The 25,719-nt window shown below is 48.1% G+C and overlaps 1 protein-coding gene across 1 annotated transcript in view; it reads left to right on the top strand.

Moving 5' to 3' along the window:
- LOC124023374 (dedicator of cytokinesis protein 1-like) overlaps positions 1–25,719 on the top strand; it is a gene marked incomplete at both ends in the record, with an annotated part of 103,273 nt that overhangs the window by 23,261 nt on the left and 54,293 nt on the right. Inside the window, 5 exons of the mRNA XM_046337901.1 lie at positions 2,483–2,639; positions 3,043–3,083; positions 6,055–6,145; positions 18,140–18,259; positions 21,015–21,104. Coding sequence (XP_046193857.1) covers positions 2,483–2,639; positions 3,043–3,083; positions 6,055–6,145; positions 18,140–18,259; positions 21,015–21,104 — 499 coding nt within the window. The remainder of the gene's footprint in view (positions 1–2,482; positions 2,640–3,042; positions 3,084–6,054; positions 6,146–18,139; positions 18,260–21,014; positions 21,105–25,719) is intronic.

The following is a 25,719-nucleotide window of genomic DNA, read 5'->3' on the forward strand; positions in this document are numbered from 1 at the left end:
GGCCTGTAGGACCTGCCTTGGTGATAGTGCTGTTAAGAAGGTAGAAACTAGGGCCTGTAGGGCCTGCCTTGTTGATAGTGTTGTTAAGAAGGTAGAAACTAGGGCCTGTAGGACCTGCCTTGGTGATAGTGCTGTTAAGAAGGTAGAAACTAGGGCCTGTAGGATCTGCCTTGTTGATAGTGTTGTTAAGAAGGTATAAACTAGGGCCTGTAGGATCTGCCTTGTTGTTAGTGTTGTTAAGAAGGTAGAGCAGCGCTTTATTATAGACAGATTTCACCCCATCTTAGCTACTGTTGTATCAATATGTTTTGACCCATGACAGTTTACAATCCAGGGTTACTCCAAGCAGTTTAGTCACCTCAACTTGCTCAATTTCCACATTATTTATTACAAGATTTAGGTTTAGTGAATGATTTGTCCCTAATACAATGCTTTTGGTTTTTGAAATATTTAGGTTTAACTTATTCCATGCCACCATTTCTGAAACTAACTGCCGCTCTTTGTTTAGTCATTTCAGTTGCTGTAGTAGGTGATGTGTATAGTGTTGAGTCATCTGCGTAATTAGACTCACTGCCAGTGGCATTATGGCGTTCATAAAGATTGAAAAAAATAAGGGGCTTAGACAGCTGCCCTGGGGAATTCCTCAGTCAGTCAGTCAGTCAGTCAGTCAGTCAGTCTGTCTGTCTGTCTGTCTGTCCGTCCGTCCGTCCGTCCGTCCGTCCGTCCGTCCGTCCGTCCGTCCGTCCGTCCGTCCGTCCGTCCGTCCGTCCGTCCGTCCGTCTGTCTGTCTGTCTGTCTGTCTGTCTCAGTTTAATTTAAGGTCTTTATGAAACATATGTTTACATAGAAAGTGAAATAGATCATTAAGGGAAATGAACAGGGGAAACATTAGTTTAATATTACACTCACAAAGGTTTTAAAATAAATTGGTGGTAACTGTGGTCGTTGAAAGGTAAAATAAATGTTATATTATTGGCGGTGTGGTAACTGTGGTCGTTGAAAGGTAAAATAAATAAACTGAAATAAATAAACACATATGTTGTATTTACAATGTTGTTCTCATGGCAACGGGTCACAAACAGGAAGTTTATTAATGTTTGATTTGTTTTCAATTTCTTTGTGGATCTGTGTAATCTGGGGGAAATATGTCTCTCTAATATGGTCCTACGTTTGGCAGGAGGTTAGGAAGTGCAGCTCAGTTTCCACCTCATTTTGTGGGCAGTGAGCACATAGCCTGTCTTCTCTTGAGAGCCACGTCTGCCTACGGCGGCCTTTCTCAATAGCAAGGCTATGCTCACTGAGTCTGTACATAATCTAAGCTTTCCTTAATTTTGTGTCAGTCACAGTGGTCAGGTATTCTGCCGCTGTGTACTCTCTGTTTAGGGCCAAATAACATTCTAGTTTACTCTGTTTGTTTGTTCATTCTTTACAATGTGTCAAGTAATTATCTTTTTGTAATTATCTTCTCTCTGCCTCACCTCTCCCCCTCCCCTCTCTCCCCCTCCTCTCTTTCTCGCCCCTCCCCCTCACCTCTCTCCCACTCTCCCTCCCTCCCTCCCCTCACCTGTCTCCCCTCCCTCCTCTCCCCCTCTCACCTCTCTCTCCCCCTCTCCCCTCTCTCTCCCCCTCCTCTCTCCCTCCCCTCCCTCTCTCTCTCTCTCTCCCGCTCCTCTCTCCCCTCTCTCCCCCCTCTCTCCCCCTCCTCTCTCTCCCTCTCTCCCCTCCCCTCTCTCTCCCCTCTCTCCCCCTCCCCTCTCTCTCCCCTCTCTCCCCCTCCCCTCTCTCCCCCTCTCTCTCCCCCTCCCCTCTCTCTCCCCTCTCTCTCTCCCCCTCCTCTCTCCCTCCTCTCTCTCTCCCCTCCTCTCTCCCTCCCATCTCTCTCTCCCCCTCCTCTCTCTCTCTCCCGCTCTCTCCCTCTCTCTCTCTCTCCCTCCCCTCCCACTCTCTCTCCTCTCTCTCCCTCCTCTCCCTCTCCTCTCTCCCCTCCCTCCTCCCTCTCTCCCCCTCCTCCTCCCTCCCCCTCCCCTCTCTCTCTCCCCCTCCTCTCTCCCTCCCATCTCTCTCTCCCCTCCTCTCTCTCTCTCTCCTCTCTCCCTCCCCCCCCCTCTCTCTCTCCTCTCTCCCTCCCCTCCCTCTCTCTCCTCTCCCTCCCCTCCCTCTCCTCTCTCTCCATCCCCTCCCTCTCTCTCCTCTCTCTCCCTCCCCTCCCTCTCTCCCTCTCAATTCTCTCCCCTCCCTCCCCTCCCTCTCTCCTCTCTCTCCCTCCCCTCCCTCTCTCCCTCTCTCCTCTCTCCCCTCCCTCCCCTCCCTCTCTCCTCTCTCTCCCTCCCCTCCCTCTCTCCCTCTCACCTCTCTCCCCTCCCTCCCTCCCCTCCCTCTCTCTCTCTCTCTCTCCCTCCCTCCCTCTCTCCTCTCTCCCCCTCCTCTCTCTCCTCTCCCCCCTCTCTCTCCCCTCCCTCTCTCTCCCCTCCTCCCTCCCCAGTCTGTTGGAACACTGCAGGAAACACAAGTACCTGTCTAAGAGTGGGGAGAGCTTTGTGAACCTGGTGGTTCGTCTGTTGGAGAGGCTCCTGGACTACAGGACCATCATGCACGACGAGAACAAGGAGAACCGGATGAGCTGCACCGTCAACGTGCTGGTAGGAGAGACACACACTGTTCTGTCCTGTTCCGTTGTGGACAGATGTCTGGCTGCGTCCTGCTGCGTTGCCTAGTAACACTGTTCTATGTTCTGATCCGTTGTGGACAGATTGTGAAGCGTCCTGCTGCGTTGCCTAGTAACCTGTCTTATTGTGAAGCGTCCTGCTGCGTTGCCTAGTAACCTGTCTTATTGTGAAGCGTCCTGCTGCGTAGCCTAGTAACCTGTCTTATTGTGAAGGACACTTTACTGTCCAACAGTTGAAAAGACATTTCAGATGTATAAACACCAGCTGCATAACATTCATGATTTGGTATTGTTGTGATTTGTTGTTTGTAATTTCACTGTCGTAGTTGAAGCATTTCAGTTTTGTTCATAAACTATTTCAATGTTTTCATCCTCAGAACTTCTACAAGGAGATAGAGAGAGAGGAGATGTACATCAGGTAGGAAGAGGTCTTCATCATCATCTTCCTCAAATACACTTTTCTGTTCTATGGTACTCAGTACCTCTGTGAAGTCACGGCCAGGTGTTTTTGGGTCAGTGCCTCTGTGAAGTCAAGGCTAGGTGGTTCTGTACTCAGTGCCTCTGTGAAGTCAAGGCCAGGTGGTTCTGTACTCAGTGCCTCTGTGAAGTCAAGGCCAGGTGTTTTGGGGCTCAGTGCCTCTGTGAAGTCAAGGCCAGGTGTTTCTGTACTCAGTGCCTCTGTGAAGTCAAGACCAGGTGTTTCTGTACTCAGTGCCTCTGTGAAGTCAAGGCCAGGTGTTTCTGTACTCAGTGCCTCTGTGAAGTCAAGGCCAGGTGTTTTGGGGCTCAGTGCCTCTGTGAAGTCAAGGCCAGGTGTTTTGGGGCTCAGTGCCTCTGTGAAGTCAAGGCCAGGTGTTTTTGTACTCAGTGCCTCTGTGAAGTCAAGGCCAGGTGTTTTTTTACTCAGTGCCTCTGTGAAGTCAAGGCCAGGTGTTTTTTTACTCAGTGCCTCTGTGAAGTCAAGGCCAGGTGTTTTGGGGCTCAGTACCTCTGTGAAGTCAAGGCAAGGTGATTGGGGCTCAGTGCCTCTGTGAAGTCAAGGCCAGGTGTTTTGGGGCTCAGTGCCTCTGTGAAGTCAAGGCCAGGTGTTTTTGGGTCAGTGCCTCTGTGAAGTCAAGGCCAGGCGTTTTGGGGCTCAGTGCCTCTGTGAAGTCAAGGCCAGGTGTTTTGGGGCTCAGTGCCTCTGTGAAGTCAAGGCCAGGTGTTTTGGGGCTCAGTGCCTCTGTGAAGTCAGGGCCAGGTGTTTTGGGGCTCAGTGCCTCTGTGAAGTCAAGGCCAGGTGTTTTGGGGCTCAGTGCCTCTGTGAAGTCAAGGCCAGGTGTTTCTGTACTCAGTGCCTCTGTGAAGTCAAGGCCAGGTGTTTTTGTACTCAGTGCCTCTGTGAAGTCAAGGCCAGGTGTTGTTTTACTCAGTGCCTCTGTGAAGTCAAGGCCAGGTGTTTTGGGGCTCAGTGCCTCTGTGAAGTCAAGGCCAGGTGTTTTGGGGCTCAGTGCCTCTGTGAAGTCAAGGCCAGGTGTTTTGGGGCTCAGTGCCTCTGTGAAGTCAAGGCCAGGTGTTTTTGTACTCAGTGCCTCTGTGAAGTCAAGGCCAGGTGTTTTTTTACTCAGTGCCTCTGTGAAGTCAAGGCCAGGTGTTGTTTTACTCAGTGCCTCTGTGAAGTCAAGGCCAGGTGTTTTGGGGCTCAGTGCCTCTGTGAAGTCAAGGCCAGGTGTTTTGGGGCTCAGTGCCTCTGTGAAGTCAATGCCAGGTGTTTTTGTACTCAGTGCCTCTGTGAAGTCAAGGCCAGGTGTTTTTTTACTCAGTGCCTCTGTGAAGTCAAGGCCAGGTGTTTTTTTACTCAGTGCCTCTGTGAAGTCAAGGCCAGGTGTTTTTGTACTCAGTGCCTCTGTGAAGTCAAGGCCAGGTGTTGTTTTACTCAGTGCCTCTGTGAAGTCAAGGCCAGGTGTTTTGGGGCTCAGTGCCTCTGTGAAGTCAAGGCCAGGTGTTTTGGGGCTCAGTGCCTCTGTGAAGTCAAGGCCAGGTGTTTTGGGGCTCAGTGCCTCTGTGAAGTCAAGACCAGGTGTTTCTGTACTCAATGCCTCTGTGAAGTCAAGGCCAGGTGTTTCTGTACTCAGTGCCTCTGTGAAGTCAAGGCCAGGTGTTTCTGTACTCAGTGCCTCTGTGAAGTCAAGGCCAGGTGTTTCTGTACTCAGTGCATCTGTGAAGTCAAGGCCAGGTGTTTTTGTACTCAGTGCCTCTGTGAAGTCAAGGCCAGGTGTTTCTGTACTCAATGCCTCTGTGAAGTCAAGGCCAGGTGTTTCTGTACTCAATTCCTCTGTGAAGTCAAGGCCAGGTGTTTCTGTACTCAATGCCTCTGTGAAGTCACAGTCAGCCCTAGCGGTCCGTCAGTCTGCCCTAGCGGTCTGTCAGTCTGCCCTAGCGGTCCGTCAGTCTGCCCTAGCGGTCCGTCAGTCTGCCCTAGTGGTCCGTCAGTCTGCCCTAGCGGTCCGTCAGTCAGCCCTAGCGGTCCGTCAGTCTGCCCTAACGGTCTGTCAGTCTGCTCTAGCGGTCTGTCAGTCTGCCCTAGCGGTCCGTCAGTCTGCCCTAGCGGTCCGTCAGTCTGCCCTAGCGGTCTGTCAGTCTGCCCTAGCGGTCTGTCAGTCTGCCCTAGCGGTCTGTCAGTCTGCCCTAGTGGTCTGTCAGTCTGCCCTAGTGGTCTGTCAGTCTGCCCTAGCGGTCTGTCTGTCTGCCCTGGCGGTCTGTCAGTCTGCCCTGGCGGTCCGTCAGTCTGTACCGTTGACTTGTCTCTGTCCGTTGTCACCATGGTGACGTCATATTGAAGCCCACCAAGGTGTGTACCGTTGTCACCATGGTTACCCGTGTGTCCTCTGTCCGTTGTCACCATGGTAACCCGTGTGTCATCTGTCCATTGTCACCATGGTAACCCGTGTGTCATCTGTCCGTTGTCACCATGGTAACCCGTGTGTCATCTGTCCGCTGTCACCATGGTAACATGTGTGTCCTCTGTCCGTCGTCACCATGGTAACCCGTGTGTCCTCTGTCCGTCGTCACCATGGTTACCCGTGTGTCCTCTGTCCGTTGTCACCATGGTAACCCGTGTGTCCTCTGTCCGTTGTCACCATGGTAACCCGTGTGTCCTCTGTCCGTTGTCACCATGGTAACCCGTGTGTCCTCTGTCCGTTGTCACCATGGTAACCTGTGTGTCCTCTGTCCGTCGTCACCATGGTTACCCGTGTGTCCTCTGTCCGTTGTCACCATGGTTACCCGTGTGTCCTCTGTCCGTCGTCACCATGGTTACCTGTGTGTCCTCTGTCCGTTGTCACCATGGTAACCCGTGTGTCCTCTGTCCGTTGACACCATGGTAACCCGTGTGTCCTCTGTCCGGACAGGTACCTGTACAAGCTGTGTGACCTCCACAAGGAGTGTGACAACTACACTGAAGCTGCCTACACACTGCTGCTGCACGCTAAGCTGCTGAAGGTATTCACACACACACACACACACACACAGACACACACACACACACACACACACACACACACACACACGGACGGACGGACGGACGGACGGACGGACGGACGGACGGACGGACGGACGCACGCACGCACGCACGCACGCACATACACACAGCTCAGATACACAAACTTTCTCCCTCTCTTTCCTTCTATCTCTCTCCCTGTCTTTCCTTCTTTCTCTCCCTCCTTCTCTCTCTCTCTATGAATTGGTAGTGTAAATGTGTGTCTTTTAGCGTCTGTTGAATAGCACCAGTTGTAGAGGACAAAGCCCCAGTCAGCTGTAATAACATAGATGGCTCTTAACCTTGCAGTAGCAGAGGTGTAACCGTGAATATCAATGTGTTGGGGAACAGGATCTGGATAGCAGAGGTACGTCCAACCGTGTTTTAATCCTCCCTCTGTCAGGAGAGGACTGATGAGATGAGGAGAATGGAGAGAGAGAGAGAGAGAGAGAGAGAGGGGACTGGGGAGAGAGGAGAATAATGGAGAGAGAGAGAGAGAGGGGACTGATGAGATGAGGAGAATGGAGAGAGAGAGAGAGAGAGAGAGGGGGGACTGATGAGATGAGGAGAATGGAGAGAGAGAGAGAGAGGGGACTGGGGAGAGAGGAGAATAATGGAGAGAGAGAGAGAGGGGACTGATGAGATGAGGAGAATGGAGAGAGAGAGAGAGAGAGAGAGAGGGGACTGATGAGATGAGGAGAATGGAGAGAGAGAGAGAGAGGGGACTGGGGAGAGAGGAGAATAATGGAGAGAGAGAGAGAGAGAGAGGGGACTGGGAGAGGGGAGAATAATGGAGAGAGAGAGGGGACTGGGGAGAGGGGAGAATAATGGAGAGAGAGAGAGAGAGAGGGGACTGATGAGATGAGGAGAAGAATGGAGAGAGAGAGAGAGAGAGGGGACTGGGGAGAGAGGGCAATAATGGAGAGAGAGAGGGGACTGATGAGATGAGGAGAAGAATGGAGAGAGAGAGAGGGGACTGATGAGAGAGGAGAAGAATGGAGAGAGAGAGAGAGACAGAGAGGGGACTGATGAGGAGAAGAAAGGAGAGAGAGAGAGAGAGAGGGGACCGGGGAGAGAGGAGAAGAATGGAGAGAGAGAGAGATGGGACTGATGAGAGAGGAGAAGAAAGGAGAGAGAGAGAGAGGACTGGGGAGAGAGGACAAGAATGGAGAGAGAGAGAGAGTGAGAGAAAGAGAGAGGGGACTGGGGAGAGAGGAGAAGAAAGGAGAGAGAGAGAGAGAGAGGGGAATGATGAGATGAGGAGAAGAATGGAGAGAGAGAGAGAGAGAGAGGGGGACTGGGGAGAGAGGAGAAGAATGGAGAGAGAGAGAGAGAGAGAGAGAGAGAGGAGAAGAAAGGATAGAGAGAGAGAGAGAGAGAGAGAGAGAGAGAGAGAGAGAGAGAGAGAGAGAGAGAGAGAGAGAGGAGAAGAAAGGATAGAGAGAGAGAGAGAGAGAGAGAGAGAGAGAAGAGAGAGAGAGAGAGAGAGAGAGAGAGAGAGAGAGAGAGAGAGAGAGAGAGAGAGAGAGAGAGAGAGAGAGAGAGGACTGCGGAGAGGAGAAGAATGGAGAGAGAGAGAGAGAGAGAGGGGGACTGGGGAGAGAGGAGAAGAATGGAGAGAGAGAGAGAGAGAGAGAGAGAGAGAGAGAGAGGGGACTGGGGAGAGAGGAGAAGAATGGAGAGAGAGAGAGAGGGGGACTGATGAGATGAGGAGAAGAATGGAGAGAGAGAGAGAGAGAGAGAGAGAGAGAGAGAGAGAGAGAGAGAGAGAGAGAGAGAGAGAGGGGGACTGGGGAGAGAGGAGAAGAAAGGAGAGAGAGAGGGGGAACTGGGGAGATAGGAGAAGAATGGAGAGAGAGAGAGAGGGGACTGGGGAGAGAGGAGAAGAAAGGAGAGAGAGAGGGGGAACTGGGGAGAGAGGAGAAGAATGGAGAGAGAGAGAGGGGACTGGGGAGAGAGGAGAAGAATGGAGAGAGAGAGAGGGGACTGGGGAGAGAGAAGAATGGAGAGAGAGAGAGGGGACTGGGGAGAGAGGAGAAGAATGGAGAGAGAGAGGGAGAGAGGAGAAGAATGGAGAGAGAGAAAGGGAGAGAGGAGAAGAATGGAGAGAGAGAGAGAGAGTGGACTGGGGAGAGAGGAGAAGATAGTAGAGAGAGAGGGAACTGGGGAGAGAGGAGAAGAATGGAGAGAGAGAGAGAGAGGGGACTGGGGAGAGAGGAGAAGAATGGAGAGAGAGGAGAAGAATGGAGAGATGAGAAGAATGGAGAGAGAGGAGAAGAATGGAGAGAGAGAGAGAGAGAGAGGGGACTAGGGAGAGAGGAGAAGAATGGAGAGAGAGAGAGAGAGAGAGAGAGGGGACTAGGGAGAGAGGAGAAGAATGGAGAGAGAGAGAGGATTGATGAGATTAGAAAAATGGAGAGAGAGAGAGGGGACTGGGGAGAGAGGAGAAGAATGGAGAGAGAGAGAGATGCTGGTGTCTCTCTGTGGAGAGAGAGAGAGAGGACTGGGGAGAGAGGAGAAGAATGGAGAGAGGGGACTGGGGAGAGAGGAGAAGAATGGAGAGAGAGAGAGGGGTCTGGGGAGAGAGGAGAAGAATGGAGAGAGAGAGAGGGGGACTGGGGAGAGGGACTGGGGAGAGAGGAGAAGAATGGAGAGAGAGAGGGGACTGGGGAGAGAGGAGAAGAATGGAGAGAGAGAGAGAGAGAGAGGGGACTGGGGAGAGAGGAGAAGAATGGAGAGAGAGAGAGAAGGGACTGGGGAGAGAGGAGAAGAATGGAGAGAGAGAGAGGGGACTGGGGAGAGTGAGAGACGGGACTGGGGAGAGAGGAGAAGAATAGAGAGAGAGAGAGAGAGAGAGAGAGAGAGAGGGGGGACTGGGGAGAGGGGACTGGGGAGAGAGGAGAAGAATGGAGAGAGAGAGGGGACTGGGGAGAGAGGAGAAGAATAGAGAGAGAGAGAGAGAGAGAGAGAGAGGGGGGACTGGGGAGAGGGGACTGGGGAGAGAGGAGAAGAATGGAGAGAGAGAGGGGACTGGGGAGAGAGGAGAAGAATGGAGAGAGAGAGAGAGAGAGGGGACTGGGGAGAGAGGAGAAGAATGGAGAGAGAGAGAGAAGGGACTGGGGAGAGAGGAGAAGAATGGAGAGAGAGAGAGAGAGAGAGAGAGAGAGAGAGAGAGAGAGAGAGAGAGAGAGAGAAGGGACTGGGGAGAGAGAGAGACGGTACTGGGGAGAGAGGAGAAGAATGGAGAGAGAGAGAGAGAGAGAGAGAGAGAGAGAGAAGGGACTGGGGAGAGAGAGAGACGGGACTGGGGAGAGAGGAGAAGAATATAGAGAGAGAGAGGGGGGACTGGGGAGAGAGAGAGACGGGACTGGGGAGAGAGGAGAAGAATAGAGAGAGAGAGGGGGGGGACTGGGGAGAGATGTTGTATTGGTCTCGATGGCGCTGCCCGTGTGCTCACAGAAGCCGGATAATAGAACAGATGCAATGTTGTGAACTCTATACATCTCTATGGGACAAGGGGACACAATAAGGAAGAATTTCTTATTATATATATATATATATATATATATATATTGAGTATTATTATAATATTTTGCCATTTCAAACCTGCTGGGGCTTTCCCCAAATGCTGCAAAGAGGGAGACAGAGATAAAAGAGAGAGCAGGAGGTTATTATACTGTAAAATGTGATGGATTTTTCCAAAGCAGAGCCTGGAGTTTAGAGTCTTTCTTCAATCTGTGTCATGAATTGCTTTGTAGGAAGCTCAACTGTCTTTCTGTTTTTAGTCTCTCTATGGTCCACTATATAGATAATGTGACTGGTCTCTCTGTGGTCCACTATATAGAGCATGTGTCTGGTCTCTCTATGGTCCACTATATAGATAATGTGACTGGTCTCTCTATGTTCCACTATATAGATCATGTGTCTGGTCTCTCTATGGTCCACTATATAGATCATGTGACTGATCTCTCTCTCTATGGTCCACTATATAGATCATGTGACTGGTCTTTCTCTCTCTATGGTCCACTATATAGATCATGTGACTGGTCTCTCTATGGTCCACTATATAGATCATGTGTCTGGTCTATCTATGGTCCACTATATAGATCATGTGACTGGTCTCTCTCTCTCTATGGTCCACTATATAGATAATGTGACTGGTCTCTCTCTATGGTCCACTATATAGATCATGTATCTGGTCTCTCTATGGTCCACTATATAGATCATGTGACTGGTCTCTCTCTTTATGGTCCAATATATAGATAAAATAATGTACTACGAGAATTATCATTCCTCGTCTATATCACAAATGGCAGCCTATGGTTTCTGGTCAAAGTAGTGCACTACATAGGGAATAGGGTACCATTGGCCATAGGGCCCTGGTCAACGTAGTGCACTACGTAGGGAATAGGGTACCATTGGCCATAGGGCCCTGGTCAACGTAGTGCACTACGTAGGGAATAGGGTGCCCTTGGCCATAGGGCCCTGGTCAACGTAGGGCACTACGTAGGGAATAGGGTGCCATTGGCCATAGGGCCCTGGTCAACGTAGTGCACTACGTAGGGAATAGGGTGCCCTTGGCCATAGGGCCCTGGTCAACGTAGTGCACTACGTAGGGAATAGGGTGCCATTGGGCCCTGGTCAAAGTAGTGCACTATGTAGGGAATAGGGTGCCATTGGCCATAGGGCCCTGGTCAATGTGGTGCCCTTGGCCATAGAGCCCTGGTCACTACATAAGGAATGGGTTGTGATTTGGGACACAGCCTTGTAGGAAACCTGGCGGAGGATGTTGAATTTACAGCGACAGTGTGATTGACGTCGTTTCAGCACTTCCTGAAATAACTAGGTGACCATGGCAATGTAAACGCCTCTCCTCTCCTTTAATCACGGAGGAGCTGCTCAAACTGTAACGGAATCAATTATAACCATCGTCCCGCTGAATCCCTTTAATTTAGGCTGTTTGACCTTTAACCTTAGACTCCATGTAAAGGAAGCTATAGAGGCCAACCTTCCTCGTCTCCAAATCCAAACAGGATCAAGACTTCGTTGTCCTGCTTATTGGCCAATGGAACGTGGCCCGGTTCCGTTTGGATTTCCGAGGCTGTTTCTAAGTCCACAGTAGCGTCAAAATCTGCGAGCCGTTGCTTTTCTCCCACAGTGCACTGTACCGTACACGAAAATGTGGAGGTCACTTCAACAGACGGTGCCAGCTTTGCTATGTAAATATTGTCTCCATCCCAAACGGCACCCTATTCCCTATATAGGGAATAGGGTGCCGTTTGGAGGTGAATAGTAGTGCACTATATAGGGAATAGGGTGCCGTTTGGGGGTGAATAGTAGTGCACTATATAGGGAATAGGGTGCCGTTTGGGGGTGAATAGTAGTGCACTATATAGGGAATAGTGTGCCGTTTGGGGGTGAATAGTAGTGCACTATATAGGGAATAGGGTGCCATTTGGGGGTGAATAGTAGTGCACTATATAGGGAATAGTGTGCCGTTTGGGGGTGAATAGTAGTGCACTATATAGGGAATAGGGTGCCGTTTGGGGGTGAATAGTAGTGCACTATATAGGGAATAGGATGCCGTTTGGGGTGAATAGTAGTGCACTATATAGGGAATAGGGTGCCGTTTGGGGTGAATAGTAGTGCACTATATAGGGAATATGGTGCCGTTTGGGTGTGAATAGTAGTGCACTATATAGGGAATAGGGTGCCGTTTGGGGTGAATAGTAGTGCACTATATAGGGAATAGGGTGCCGTTTGGGGGTGAATAGTAGTGCACTATATAGGGAATAGGGAACCATAGTAGTGCACTATATAGGGAATAGGGTGCCGTTTGGGGTGAATAGTAGTGCACTATATAGGGAATAGGGAACCATAGTAGTGCACTATATAGGGAATAGTGTGCCGTTTGGGGGTGAATAGTAGTGCACTATATAGGGAATAGGGTGCCGTTTGGGGTGAATAGTAGTGCACTATATAGGGAATAGGGAACCATAGTAGTGCACTATATAGGGAATAGGGTGCCATTTGGGGTGAATAGTAGTGCACTATATAGGGAATAGGGAACCATAGTAGTGCACTATATAGGGAATAGGGTGCCATTTGGGGGTGAATAGTAGTGCACTATATAGGGAATAGGGTGCCGTTTGGGGGTGAATAGTAGTGCACTATATAGGGAATAGTGTGCCGTTTGGGGGTGAATAGTAGTGCACTATATAGGGAATAGGGTGCCATTTGGGGGTGAATAGTAGTGCACTATATAGGGAATAGTGTGCCGTTTGGGGGTGAATAGTAGTGCACTATATAGGGAATAGGGTGCCGTTTGGGGGTGAATAGTAGTGCACTATATAGGGAATAGGATGCAGTTTGGGGGTGAATAGTAGTGCACTATATAGGGAATAGGGTGCCGTTTGGGGGTGAATAGTAGTGCACTATATAGGGAATAGGGTGCCGTTTGGGGGTGAATAGTAGTGCACTATATAGGGAATAGGGTGCCGTTTGGGTGTGAATAGTAGTGCACTATATAGGGAATAGGGTGCCGTTTGGGGGTGAATAGTAGTGCACTATATAGGGAATAGGATGCCGTTTGGGGGTGAATAGTAGTGCACTATATAGGGAATAGGGTGCCGTTTGGGGGTGAATAGTAGTGCACTATATAGGGAATAGGGAACCATAGTCGTGCACTATATAGGGAATAGGGTGCCGTTTGGGGGTGAATAGTAGTGCACTATATAGGGAATAGGGAACCATAGTAGTGCACTATATAGGGAATAGTGTGCCGTTTGGGGGTGAATAGTAGTGCACTATATAGGGAATAGGGTGCCGTTTGGGGGTGAATAGTAGTGCACTATATAGGGAATAGGGAACCATAGTAGTGCACTATATAGGGAATAGGGTGCCATTTGGGGGTGAATAGTAGTGCACTATATAGGGAATAGGGAACCATAGTAGTGCACTATATAGGGAATAGGGTGCCGTTTGGGGGTGAATAGTAGTGCACTATATAGGGAATAGGGTGCCGTTTGGGGGTGAATAGTAGTGCACTATATAGGGAATAGGGAACCATAGTAGTGCACTATATAGGGAATAGGGTGCCGTTTGGGACAGCCCCCGCTACCTAATTCGATTTTACCTAGAGATCGTTGCGTTCTCTCTTGTTCAACAACAGCATGGAATGTCAGTTACGTTACCGTGGCAATGAATCAGTTGTGACAGGACCTTAGTAGGGTTACCGAGGCCCGGGACCGGGTTGCCAATAGGATCGCTGCATCTAGCCTGTTAGCCGGCCTCGTCCAGCCACTCACAACGTTAATTATTAGAGTGGGTAGAGAGACGGGAGGACTGTGTGGTCAGCAGAAATATTTCCCTGTTGTTTACAGAACGAAGCACAATGTGTGATGATTAATATGGTTTTATCACTGCATAAATCAATATCTGATGTGTTAATGTAGCTTTTCCATAAGTTATCTCTCTCCTCTCCTCCTCTTCTCCTTCTTGGCTCCTCCTCTTCCCCTCCTCTCCTCCTCTCCTCCTCCCTCCTCTTCTCCTTCTCTCTCCTTGGCTCCTCCTCCTCCCCTCCTCTCTCCTCCCCTCCTCCCCTCCTCTCTCCTCCTACTCTACTCCTCCTCTGCTCCTCTTCTACTCCTCCTCTTCTCCTCCTCCCTCCTCTCACTCCTCCTCTCCTTTTCTCTCCTCTCCTCCTCCTCTGCTTCCCTCCTCCTCTTCTCCTCCTCTCCTCCTCCTCCCTCCTCTCCTCTTTTCCTCCTCCCTCCTCTCCTCTTTCCCCTCCTCACTTCTCTCCTCTTTCCTCTCCTCCTCCCTCCTCTCCTCCTCCTCTCCTCCTCCCCACAGTAGGTCAATGTTTAGCTTTATTGAGGAATGTAATTCTGATATAGTCTGATAGAGTATACTGCTCAACTACAGTTAATATTATACTATACAGGGTCTGTTCTATAGAGGTAACAGGGTCTGTTCTATAGAGGTAACAGGGTCTGTTCTATAGAGGTAACAGGGTCTGTTCTATAGAGGTAACAGGGTCTGTTCTATAGAGGTAACAGGGTCTGTTCTATAGAGGTAACAGGGTCTGTTCTATAGAGGTAACAGGGTCTGTTCTATAGAGGTAACAGGGTCTGTTCTATAGAGGTAACAGGGTCTGTTCTATAAAGGTAACAGGGTCTGTTCTATAGAGGTAACAGGGTCTGTTCTATAGAGGTAACAGGGTCTGTTCTATAGAGGTAACAGGGTCTGTTCTATAGAGGTAACAGGGTCTGTTCTATAGAGGTAACAGGGTCTGTTCTATAGAGGTAACAGGGTCTGTTCTATAGAGGTAACAGGGTCTGTTCTATAGAGGTAACAGGGTCTGTTCTATAGAGGTAACAGGGTCTGTTCTATAGAGGTAACAGGGTCTGTTCTATAGAGGTAACAGGGTCTGTTCTATAGAGGTAACAGGGTCTGTTCTATAGAGGTAACAGGGTCTGTTCTATAGAGGTAACAGGGTCTGTTCTATAGGGGTAACATGATCTGTTCTATAGAGGTAACAGGGTCTGTTCTATAGAGGTAACAGGGTCTGTTCTATAGAGGTAACAGGGTCTGTTCTATAGAGGTAACAGGGTCTGTTCTATAGAGGTAACAGGGTCTGTTCTATAGAGGTAACAGGGTCTGTTCTATAGAGGTAACAGGGTCTGTTCTATAGAGGTAACAGGGTCTGTTCTATAGAGGTAACAGGGTCTGTTCTATAGAGGTAACAGGGTCTGTTCTATAGAGGTAACAGGGTCTGTTCTATAGAGGTAACAGGGTCTGTTCTATAGAGGTAACAGGGTCTGTTCTATAGAGGTAACAGGGTCTGTTCTATAGAGGTAACAGGGTCTGTTCTATAGAGGTAACAGGGTCTGTTCTATAGAGGTAACAGGGTCTGTTCTATAGAGGTAACAGGGTCTGTTCTATAGAGGTAACAGGGTCTGTTCTATAGAGGTAACAGGGTCTGTTCTATAGAGGTAACAGGGTCTGTTCTATAGAGGTAACAGGGTCTGTTCTATAGAGGTAACAGGGTCTGTTCTATAGAGGTAACAGGGTCTGTTCTATAGAGGTAACAGGGTCTGTTCTATAGAGGTAACAGGGTCTGTTCTATAGAGGTAACAGGGTCTGTTCTATAGAGGTAACAGGGTCTGTTCTATAGAGGTAACAGGGTCTGTTCTATAGAGGTAACAGGGTCTGTTCTATAGAGGTAACAGGGTCTGTTCTATAGAGGTAACAGGGTCTGTTCTATAGAGGTAACAGGGTCTGTTCTATAGAGGTAACAGGGTCTGTTCTATAGAGGTAACAGGGTCTGTTCTATAGAGGTAACAGGGTCTGTTCTATAGAGGTAACAGGGTCTGTTCTATAGAGGTAACAGGGTCTGTTCTATAGAGGTAACAGGGTCTGTTCTATAGAGGTAACAGGGTCTGTTCTATAGAGGTAACAGGGTCTGTTCTATAGAGGTAACAGGGTCTGTTCTATAGAGGTAACAGGGTCTGTTCTATAGAGGTAACAGGGTCTGTTCTATAGAGGTAACAGGGTCTGTTCTATAGAGGTAACAGGGTCTGTTCTATAGAGGTAACAGGGTCTGTTCTATAGAGGTAACAGGGTCTGTTCTATAGAGGTAACAGGGTCTGTTCTATAGAGGTAACAGGGTCTGTTCTATAGAGGTAACAGGGTCTGTTCTATAGAGGTAACAGGGTCTGTTCTATAGAGGTAACAGGGTCTGTTCTATAGAGGTAACAGGGTCTGTTCTATAGAGGTAACAGGGTCTGTTCTATAGAGGTAACAGGGTCTGTTCTATAGAGGTAACAGGGTCTGTTCTATAGAGGTAACAGGGTCTGTTCTATAGAGGTAACAGGGTCTGTTCTATAGAGGTAACAGGGTCTGTTCTATAGAGGTAACAGGGTCTGTTCTATAGAGGTAACAGGGTCTGTTCTATAGGGTAACAGGGTCTGTTCTATAGAGGTAACAGGGTCTGTTCTATAGAGGTAACAGGGTCTGTTCTATAGAGGTAACAGGGTCTGTTCTATAGAGGTAACAGGGTCTGTTCTATAGAGGTAACAGGGTCTGTTCTATAGAGGTAACAGGGTCTGTTCTATAGAGGTAACAGGGTCTGTTCTATAGAGGTAACAGGGTCTGTTCTATAGAGGTAACAGGGTCTGTTCTATAGAGGTAACAGGGTCTGTTCTATAGAGGTAACAGGGTCTGTTCTATAGAGGTAACAGGGTCTGTTCTATAGAGGTAACAGGGTCTGTTCTATAGAGGTAACAGGGTCTGTTCTATAGAGGTAACAGGGTCTGTTCTATAGAGGTAACAGGGTCTGTTCTATAGAGGTAACAGGGTCTGTTCTATAGAGGTAACAGGGTCTGTTCTATAGAGGTAACAGGGTCTGTTCTATAGAGGTAACAGGGTCTGTTCTATAGAGGTAACAGGGTCTGTTCTATAGAGGTAACAGGGTCTGTTCTATAGAGGTAACAGGGTCTGTTCTATAGAGGTAACAGGGTCTGTTCTATAGAGGTAACAGGGTCTGTTCTATAGAGGTAACAGGGTCTGTTCTATAGAGGTAACAGGGTCTGTTCTATAGAGGTAACAGGGTCTGTTCTATAGAGGTAACAGGGTCTGTTCTATAGAGGTAACAGGGTCTGTTCTATAGAGGTAACAGGGTCTGTTCTATAGAGGTAACAGGGTCTGTTCTATAGAGGTAACAGGGTCTGTTCTATAGAGGTAACAGGGTCTGTTCTATAGAGGTAACAGGGTCTGTTCTATAGAGGTAACAGGGTCTGTTCTATAGAGGTAACAGGGTCTGTTCTATAGAGGTAACAGGGTCTGTTCTATAGAGGTAACAGGGTCTGTTCTATAGAGGTAACAGGGTCTGTTCTATAGAGGTAACAGGGTCTGTTCTATAGAGGTAACAGGGTCTGTTCTATAGAGGTAACAGGGTCTGTTCTATAGAGGTAACAGGGTCTGTTCTATAGAGGTAACAGGGTCTGTTCTATAGAGGTAACAGGGTCTGTTCTATAGAGGTAACAGGGTCTGTTCTATAGAGGTAACAGGGTCTGTTCTATAGAGGTAACAGGGTCTGTTCTATAGAGGTAACAGGGTCTGTTCTATAGAGGTAACAGGGTCTGTTCTATAGGGTAACTGTTCTATAGAGGTAACAGGGTCTGTTCTATAGAGGTAAGGGTCTGTTCAGGGTCTGTTCTATAGAGGTAACAGGGTCTGTTCTATAGAGGTAACAGGGTCTGTTCTATAGAGGTAACAGGGTCTGTTCTATAGAGGTAACAGGGTCTGTTCTATAGAGGTAACAGGGTCTGTTCTATAGAGGTAACAGGGTCTGTTCTATAGAGGTAACAGGGTCTGTTCTATAGAGGTAACAGGGTCTGTTCTATAGAGGTAACAGGGTCTGTTCTATAGGGGTAACAGGGTCTGTTCTATAGGGGTAACAGGGTCTGTTCTATAGGGGTAACAGGGTCTGTATCTACAGGGTCTGTTCTATAGAGGTAACAGGGTCTGTTCTATAGAGGTAACAGGGTCTGTTCTATAGGGGTAACAGGGTCTGTTCTATAGAGGTAACAGGGTCTGTTCTATAGAGGTAACAGGGTCTGTTCTATAGAGGTAACAGGGTCTGTTCTATAGAGGTAACAGGGTCTGTTCTATAGGGGTAACAGGGTCTGTTCTATAGGGGTAACAGGGTCTGTTCTATAGAGGTAACAGGGTCTGTTCTATAGAGGTAACAGGGTCTGTTCTATAGGGGTAACAGGGTCTGTTCTATAGGGGTAACAGGGTCTGTTCTATAGAGGTAACAGGGTCTGTTCTATAGAGGTAACAGGGTCTGTTCTATAGAGGTAACAGGGTCTGTTCTATAGAGGTAACAGGGTCTGTTCTATAGAGGTAACAGGGTCTGTTCTATAGAGGTAACAGGGTCTGTGTTCCTGCAGTGGTCTGAGGAGCCGTGTGCAGCTCACCTGACCCAGAGAGACGGCTACCAGGCCTCCACACAAGGACAACTCAAGGACCAGCTCTACCAGGAGATCATCAACTTCTTCGACAAGGGCAAGGTACCTAGAGGGAGGGGGGGGAGGGTGGAAGGGTGATGGGAGGGGGAGAGAGGGTGTGTTTTAGAGAGAGAGAGAAAGTGAGTGTTGGTGAGAGAGGGGGGTGGTGAGAGAGGGGAGGTGGTAAGAGATAGAGGGGAGGTGGTGATTGGCCCTCCTCTATAAGCCCTCTATTGGCCCTCCTCTGGAAGTCCTCTATTGGCCCTCCTCTATAAGCCCTCCTCTGGAAGCCCTCTATTGGCCCTCCTCTATTGGCCCTCTATTGGCCCTCCTCTATAAGCCCTCTATTGGCCCTCCTCTGGAAGTCCTCTATTGGCCCTCCTCTATAAGCCCTCCTCTGGAAGCCCTCTATTGGCCCTCCTCTGGAAGCCCTTTATTGGCCCTCCTCTATAAGCCCTCTATTGGCCCTCCTCTATAAGCCCTCTATTGGCCCTCCTCTATTGGCCCTCCTCTGGAAGCTCTCTATTGGCCCTCCTCTGGAAGCTCTCTATTGGCCCTCCTCTGGAAGCCCTCTATTGGCCCTCCTCTGGAAGCCCTCTATTGGCCCTCCTCTGGAAGCCCTCTATTGGCCCTCCTCTGGAAGCCCTCTATTGGCCCTCCTCTGGAAGCTCTCTATTGGCCCTCCTCTGGAAGCCCTCTATTGGCCCTCCTCTGGAAGCCCTCTATTGGCCCTCCTCTGGAAGCCCTCTATTGGCCCTCCTCTGGAAGCCCTCTATTGGCCCTCCTCTATAAGCCCTCTATTGGCCCTCCTCTGGAAGCTCTCTATTGGCCCTCCTCTGGAAGCCCTTTATTGGCCCTCCTCTGGAAGCCCTTTATTGGCCCTCCTCTGGAAGCCCTTTATTGGCCCTCCTCTGGAAGCCCTCTATTGGCCCTCCTCTGGAAGCCCTTTATTGGCCCTCCTCTATAAGCCCTCTATTGGCCCTCCTCTATTGGCCCTCCTCTGGAAGCCCTCTATTGGCCCTCCTCTGGAAGCTCTCTATTGGCCCTCCTCTGGAAGCCCTCTATTGGCCCTCCTCTGGAAGCCCTCTGTTGGCCCTCTCTCTCTCTCTCTCTCCTCCTTGCCCCACCAACCGCCTTCCCTTCTTCTCTCACTCTCCCTCCCATCCTCCTCTCTCCCATCCTCCTCTCCCTCCCATCCTCCTCTCTCCCATCCTCCTCTCCCCCATCCTCCTCTCTCCCATCCTCCTCTCCCTCCCATCTTCCTTCCTCCATCCTCCTCTCTCCTCCCTCCATCCTCCTACTCCTCCCTCCATCCTCCTCTCTCTCCCCCCTCCCTCCCTCCCATCCTCCTCTCTCCCTCCATCCTATCCTCCTCTCTCTCCCCCTCCATCCTCCCCTCTCCCTCCATCTTCTCTCCCTCCATCCCATCCCCCTCTCTCCCTCCTCCCTCCATCCCATCCTCCTCTCTCCTTCCTCCCTCCATCCCATCCTCCTCTCTCCCTCATCTTCTCTCCCTCCATCCCATCCTCCTCTCTCCCTCCTCCCTCCATCCCATCCTCCTCTCTCCCTCCTCCCTCCATCCCATCCTCCTCTCTCACTCCTCCCTCCATCCCATCCTCCTCTCTCACTCCTCCCTCCATCCCATCCTCCTCTCTCCCTCATCTTCTCTCCCTCCATCCCATCCTCCTCTCTCCCTCATCTTCTCTCCCTCCATCCCATCCTCCTCTCTCCCTCATCTTCTCTCCCTCCATCCCATCCTCCTCTCTCCCTCCATCTTCTCTCCCTCCATCCCATCATCCTCTCTCCCTCCTCCCTCCATCCCATCCTCCTCTCTCCCTCCTCCCTCCATCCCATTCTCCTCTCTCCCTCATCTTCTCTCCCTCCATCCCATCCTCCTCTCTCCCTCATCTTCTCTCCCTCCATCCCATCCTCCTCTCTCCCTCATCTTCTCTCCCTCCATTCCATCCTCCTCTCTCCCTCCATCCCATCCTCCTCTCTCCTTCCTTCTTCTCTCCCTCCATCCCATCATCCTCTCTCCCCCATCTTCTCTCCCTCCATCCCATCCTCCTCTACATCCCCTCCTTTCCTGCCACCCCAGTATCACCATAAGCCACAAGAAAGACAGACAGACAGACAGACAGACAGACAGACAGACAGACAGACAGACAGACAGACAGACAGACAGACAGACAGACAGACAGACAGACAGACAGACAGACAGACAGACAGACAGACAGACAGACAGACAGACAGACAGACAGACAGACAGACAGACAGACAGACAGACAGACAGACAGACAGACAGACAGACAGACAGACAGTAGATAATGTGCCTGCATGATGCCATTCTGTAAAAACAGGAGGAGCAGACCATTCTCAGATGACTCAATCTGGAGAAATATCTGTCTGTCTGTCCCATCTTCAGCAGAGCAAGGTACCGCAGGGGCTTTAGTCAGGAAGACCTCCCCGATACTACTGAAGATGGGGAGGTTGGAAAGCGAGAGGGAGGAGGGGATGAGGTGGGAGAGAGAGGGGTGGGGTGGGGGAGAGAGAGGGAGGGGAGGGAGGAGTAGGCAGGTCTGTCTACAGCTAAATACAATGACTAATATATATGACTGTTCTCTCATATCCTGTGTATGTGTGTGTCTCTCTGTGTGTGTCTCTCTCTCTCTGTGTGTGTCTCTCTCTGTGTGTGTGTGTGTGTGTGTGTGTGTGTGTGTGTGTGTGTGTGTGTGTGTGTGTGTGTGTGTGTGTGTGTGTGTGTGTGTGTCTGTGTCTGTGTCTGTGTGTGTGTGTGTGTGTGTGTGTGTGTGTGTAGATGTGGGAGGAAGCCATCGTACTAGGAAAGGAGCTGGCAGACCAGTATGAGAATGAGATGTTTGACTTTGAGCAGCTCAGTGCCTCCTTGGTAAGTTCAATCTAATCACGTGGTATATTCTACTGGTATAGAAACTGTCCTCTTGTTGTAGGAGACCTGGTATATTCTTCTGGTATAGAAACTGTCCTCTTGTTGTAGGAGACCTGGTATAGAAACTGTCCTCTTGTTGTAGGAGACCTGGTATAGAAACTGTCCTCTTGTTGTAGGAGACCTGGTATAGAAACTGTCCTCTTGTTGTAGGAGACCTGGTATAGAAACTGTCATCTTGTTGTAGGAGACCTGGTAAAGAAACTGTCATCTTGTTGTAGGAGACGTGGTATATTCTACTGGTATAGAAACTGTCTTCTTGCTGTAGGAGACATGGTATATTCTACTGGTATAGAAACTGTCATCTTGTTGTAGGAGACGTGGTATATTCTACTGGTATAGAAACTGTCATCTTGTTGTAGGAGACGTGGTATATTCTACTGGTATAGAAACTGTCCTCTTGTTGTTGGAGACGTGGTATATTCTACCTGTATAGAAACTGTCCTCTTGTTGTAGGAGATGTGGTATATTCTACTGGTATAGAAACTGTCCTCTTGTTGTAGGAGACGTGGTATATTCTACCTGTATAGAAACTGTCCTCTTGTTGTAGGAGATGTGGTATATTCTACTGGTATAGAAACTGTCCTCTTGTTGTAGGAGACGTGGTATATTCTACCTGTATAGAAACTGTCCTCTTGTTGTAGGAGACGTGGTATATTCTACCTGTATAGAAACTGTCCTCTTGTTGTAGGAGACATGGTATATTCTACCTGTATAGAAACTGTCCTCTTGTTGTAGGAGACGTGGTATATTCTACCTGTATAGAAACTGTCCTCTTGTTGTAGGAGACGTGGTATATTCTACTGGTATAGAAACTGTCCTCTTGTTGTAGGAGACGTGGTATATTCTACTGGTATAGAAACTGTCCTCTTGTTGTAGGAGACGTGGTATATTCTACTGGTATAGAAATTGTCCTCTTGTTGTAGGAGACATGGTATATTCTACTGGTATAGAAACTGTCCTCTTGTTGTAGGAGACCTGGTATATTCTACCGGTATAGAAACTGTCATCTTGTTGTAGGAGACCTGGTATATTCTACCGGTATAGAAACTGTCCTCTTGTTGTAGGAGACGTGGTATATTCTACTGGTATAGATACTGTCATCTTGTTGTAGGAGACGTGGTATATTCTACTGGTATAGAAACTGTCCTCTTGTTGTAGGAGACGTGGTATATTCTACTGGTATAGAAACTGTCCTCTTGTTGGAGGAGACGTGGTATATTCTACTGGTATAGAAACTGTCCTCTTGTTGTAGGAGACGTGGTATATTCTACTGGTATAGAAACTGTCCTCTTGTTGTAGGAGACGTGGTATATTCTACTGGTATAGAAACTGTCATCTTGTTGTAGGAGACGTGGTATATTCTACTGGTATAGAAACTGTCCTCTTGTTGTAGGAGAAGTGGTATATTCTACTGGTATAGAAACTGTCCTCTTGTTGTAGGAGACGTGGTATATTCTACTGGTATAGAAACTGTCCTCTTGTTGTAGGAGACGTGGTATATTCTACTGGTATAGAAACTGTCCTCTTGTAGGAGACGTGGTATATTATACTGGTATAGAAACTGTCATCTTGTTGTAGGAGACGTGGTATATTCTACTGGTATAGAAACTGTCATCTTGTTGTAGGAGACGTGGTATAGAAACTGTCCTCTTGTTGTAGGAGACCTGGTATAGAAACTGTCCTCTTGTTGTAGGAGACATGGTATATTCTACCTGTATAGAAACTGTCCTCTTGTTGTAGGACACATGGTATATTTTACTGGTATAGAAACTGTCCTCTTGTTGTAGGACACGTGGTATATTCTACTGGTATAGAAACTGTCCTCTTGTTGTAGGAGACGTGGTATATTCTTCTGGTATAGAAACTGTCATCTTGTTGTTGGAGACGTGGTATATTTTACTGGTATAGAAACTGTCCTCTTGTTGTTGGAGACGTGGTATATTCTACCTGTATAGAAACTGTCCTCTTGTTGTTGGAGACGTGGTATATTTTACTGGTATAGAAACTGTCTTCTTGTAGGAGACGTGGTATATTCTTCTGGTATAGAAACTGTCCTCTTGTTGTAGGAGACCTGGTATAGAAACTGTCCTCTTGTTGTAGGAGACCTGGTATAGAAACTGTCCTCTTGTTGTAGGAGACCTGGTATAGAAACTGTCCTCTTGTTGTAGGAGACCTGGTATAGAAACTGTCATCTTGTTGTAGGAGACCTGGTAAAGAAACTGTCATCTTGTTGTAGGAGACGTGGTATATTCTACTGGTATAGAAACTGTCTTCTTGCTGTAGGAGACATGGTATATTCTACTGGTATAGAAACTGTCATCTTGTTGTAGGAGACGTGGTATATTCTACTGGTATAGAAACTGTCATCTTGTTGTAGGAGACGTGGTATATTCTACTGGTATAGAAACTGTCCTCTTGTTGTTGGAGACGTGGTATATTCTACCTGTATAGAAACTGTCCTCTTGTTGTAGGAGATGTGGTATATTCTACTGGTATAGAAACTGTCCTCTTGTTGTAGGAGACGTGGTATATTCTACCTGTATAGAAACTGTCCTCTTGTTGTAGGAGATGTGGTATATTCTACTGGTATAGAAACTGTCCTCTTGTTGTAGGAGACGTGGTATATTCTACCTGTATAGAAACTGTCCTCTTGTTGTAGGAGACGTGGTATATTCTACCTGTATAGAAACTGTCCTCTTGTTGTAGGAGACATGGTATATTCTACCTGTATAGAAACTGTCCTCTTGTTGTAGGAGACGTGGTATATTCTACCTGTATAGAAACTGTCCTCTTGTTGTAGGAGACATGGTATATTCTACCTGTATAGAAACTGTCCTCTTGTTGTAGGAGACGTGGTATATTCTACCTGTATAGAAACTGTCCTCTTGTTGTAGGAGACGTGGTATATTCTACTGGTATAGAAACTGTCCTCTTGTTGTAGGAGACGTGGTATATTCTACTGGTATAGAAACTGTCCTCTTGTTGTAGGAGACGTGGTATATTCTACTGGTATAGAAATTGTCCTCTTGTTGTAGGAGACATGGTATATTCTACTGGTATAGAAACTGTCCTCTTGTTGTAGGAGACCTGGTATATTCTACCGGTATAGAAACTGTCATCTTGTTGTAGGAGACCTGGTATATTCTACCGGTATAGAAACTGTCCTCTTGTTGTAGGAGACGTGGTATATTCTACTGGTATAGATACTGTCATCTTGTTGTAGGAGACGTGGTATATTCTACTGGTATAGAAACTGTCCTCTTGTTGTAGGAGACGTGGTATATTCTACTGGTATAGAAACTGTCCTCTTGTTGGAGGAGACGTGGTATATTCTACTGGTATAGAAACTGTCCTCTTGTTGTAGGAGACGTGGTATATTCTACTGGTATAGAAACTGTCCTCTTGTTGTAGGAGACGTGGTATATTCTACTGGTATAGAAACTGTCATCTTGTTGTAGGAGACGTGGTATATTCTACTGGTATAGAAACTGTCCTCTTGTTGTAGGAGAAGTGGTATATTCTACTGGTATAGAAACTGTCCTCTTGTTGTAGGAGACGTGGTATATTCTACTGGTATAGAAACTGTCCTCTTGTTGTAGGAGACGTGGTATATTCTACTGGTATAGAAACTGTCCTCTTGTAGGAGACGTGGTATATTCTACTGGTATAGAAACTGTCCTCTTGTTGTAGGAGACGTGGTATATTCTACTGGTATAGAAACTGTCCTCTTGTTGTAGGAGACGTGGTATATTATACTGGTATAGAAACTGTCATCTTGTTGTAGGAGACGTGGTATATTCTACTGGTATAGAAACTGTCATCTTGTTGTAGGAGACGTGGTATAGAAACTGTCCTCTTGTTGTAGGAGACCTGGTATAGAAACTGTCCTCTTGTTGTAGGAGACATGGTATATTCTACCTGTATAGAAACTGTCCTCTTGTTGTAGGACACATGGTATATTTTACTGGTATAGAAACTGTCCTCTTGTTGTAGGACACGTGGTATATTCTACTGGTATAGAAACTGTCCTCTTGTTGTAGGAGACGTGGTATATTCTTCTGGTATAGAAACTGTCATCTTGTTGTTGGAGACGTGGTATATTTTACTGGTATAGAAACTGTCCTCTTGTTGTTGGAGACGTGGTATATTCTACCTGTATAGAAACTGTCCTCTTGTTGTTGGAGACGTGGTATATTTTACTGGTATAGAAACTGTCTTCTTGTAGGAGACGTGGTATATTCTACTGGTATAGAAACTGTCCTCTTGTTGTAGGAGACGTGGTATATTCTACTGGTATAGAAACTGTCCTCTTGTTGTAGGAGACGTGGTATATTATACTGGTATAGAAACTGTCATCTTGTTGTAGGAGACGTGGTATATTCTACTGGTATAGAAACTGTCATCTTGTTGTAGGAGACGTGGTATAGAAACTGTCCTCTTGTTGTAGGAGACCTGGTATAGAAACTGTCCTCTTGTTGTAGGAGACATGGTATATTCTACCTGTATAGAAACTGTCCTCTTGTTGTAGGACACGTGGTATATTTTACTGGTATAG

The sequence above is a fragment of the Oncorhynchus gorbuscha genome, unplaced genomic scaffold, assembly GCF_021184085.1.
Source record: "Oncorhynchus gorbuscha isolate QuinsamMale2020 ecotype Even-year unplaced genomic scaffold, OgorEven_v1.0 Un_scaffold_1617, whole genome shotgun sequence".
Classification (NCBI taxonomy): domain Eukaryota; kingdom Metazoa; phylum Chordata; class Actinopteri; order Salmoniformes; family Salmonidae; genus Oncorhynchus; species Oncorhynchus gorbuscha.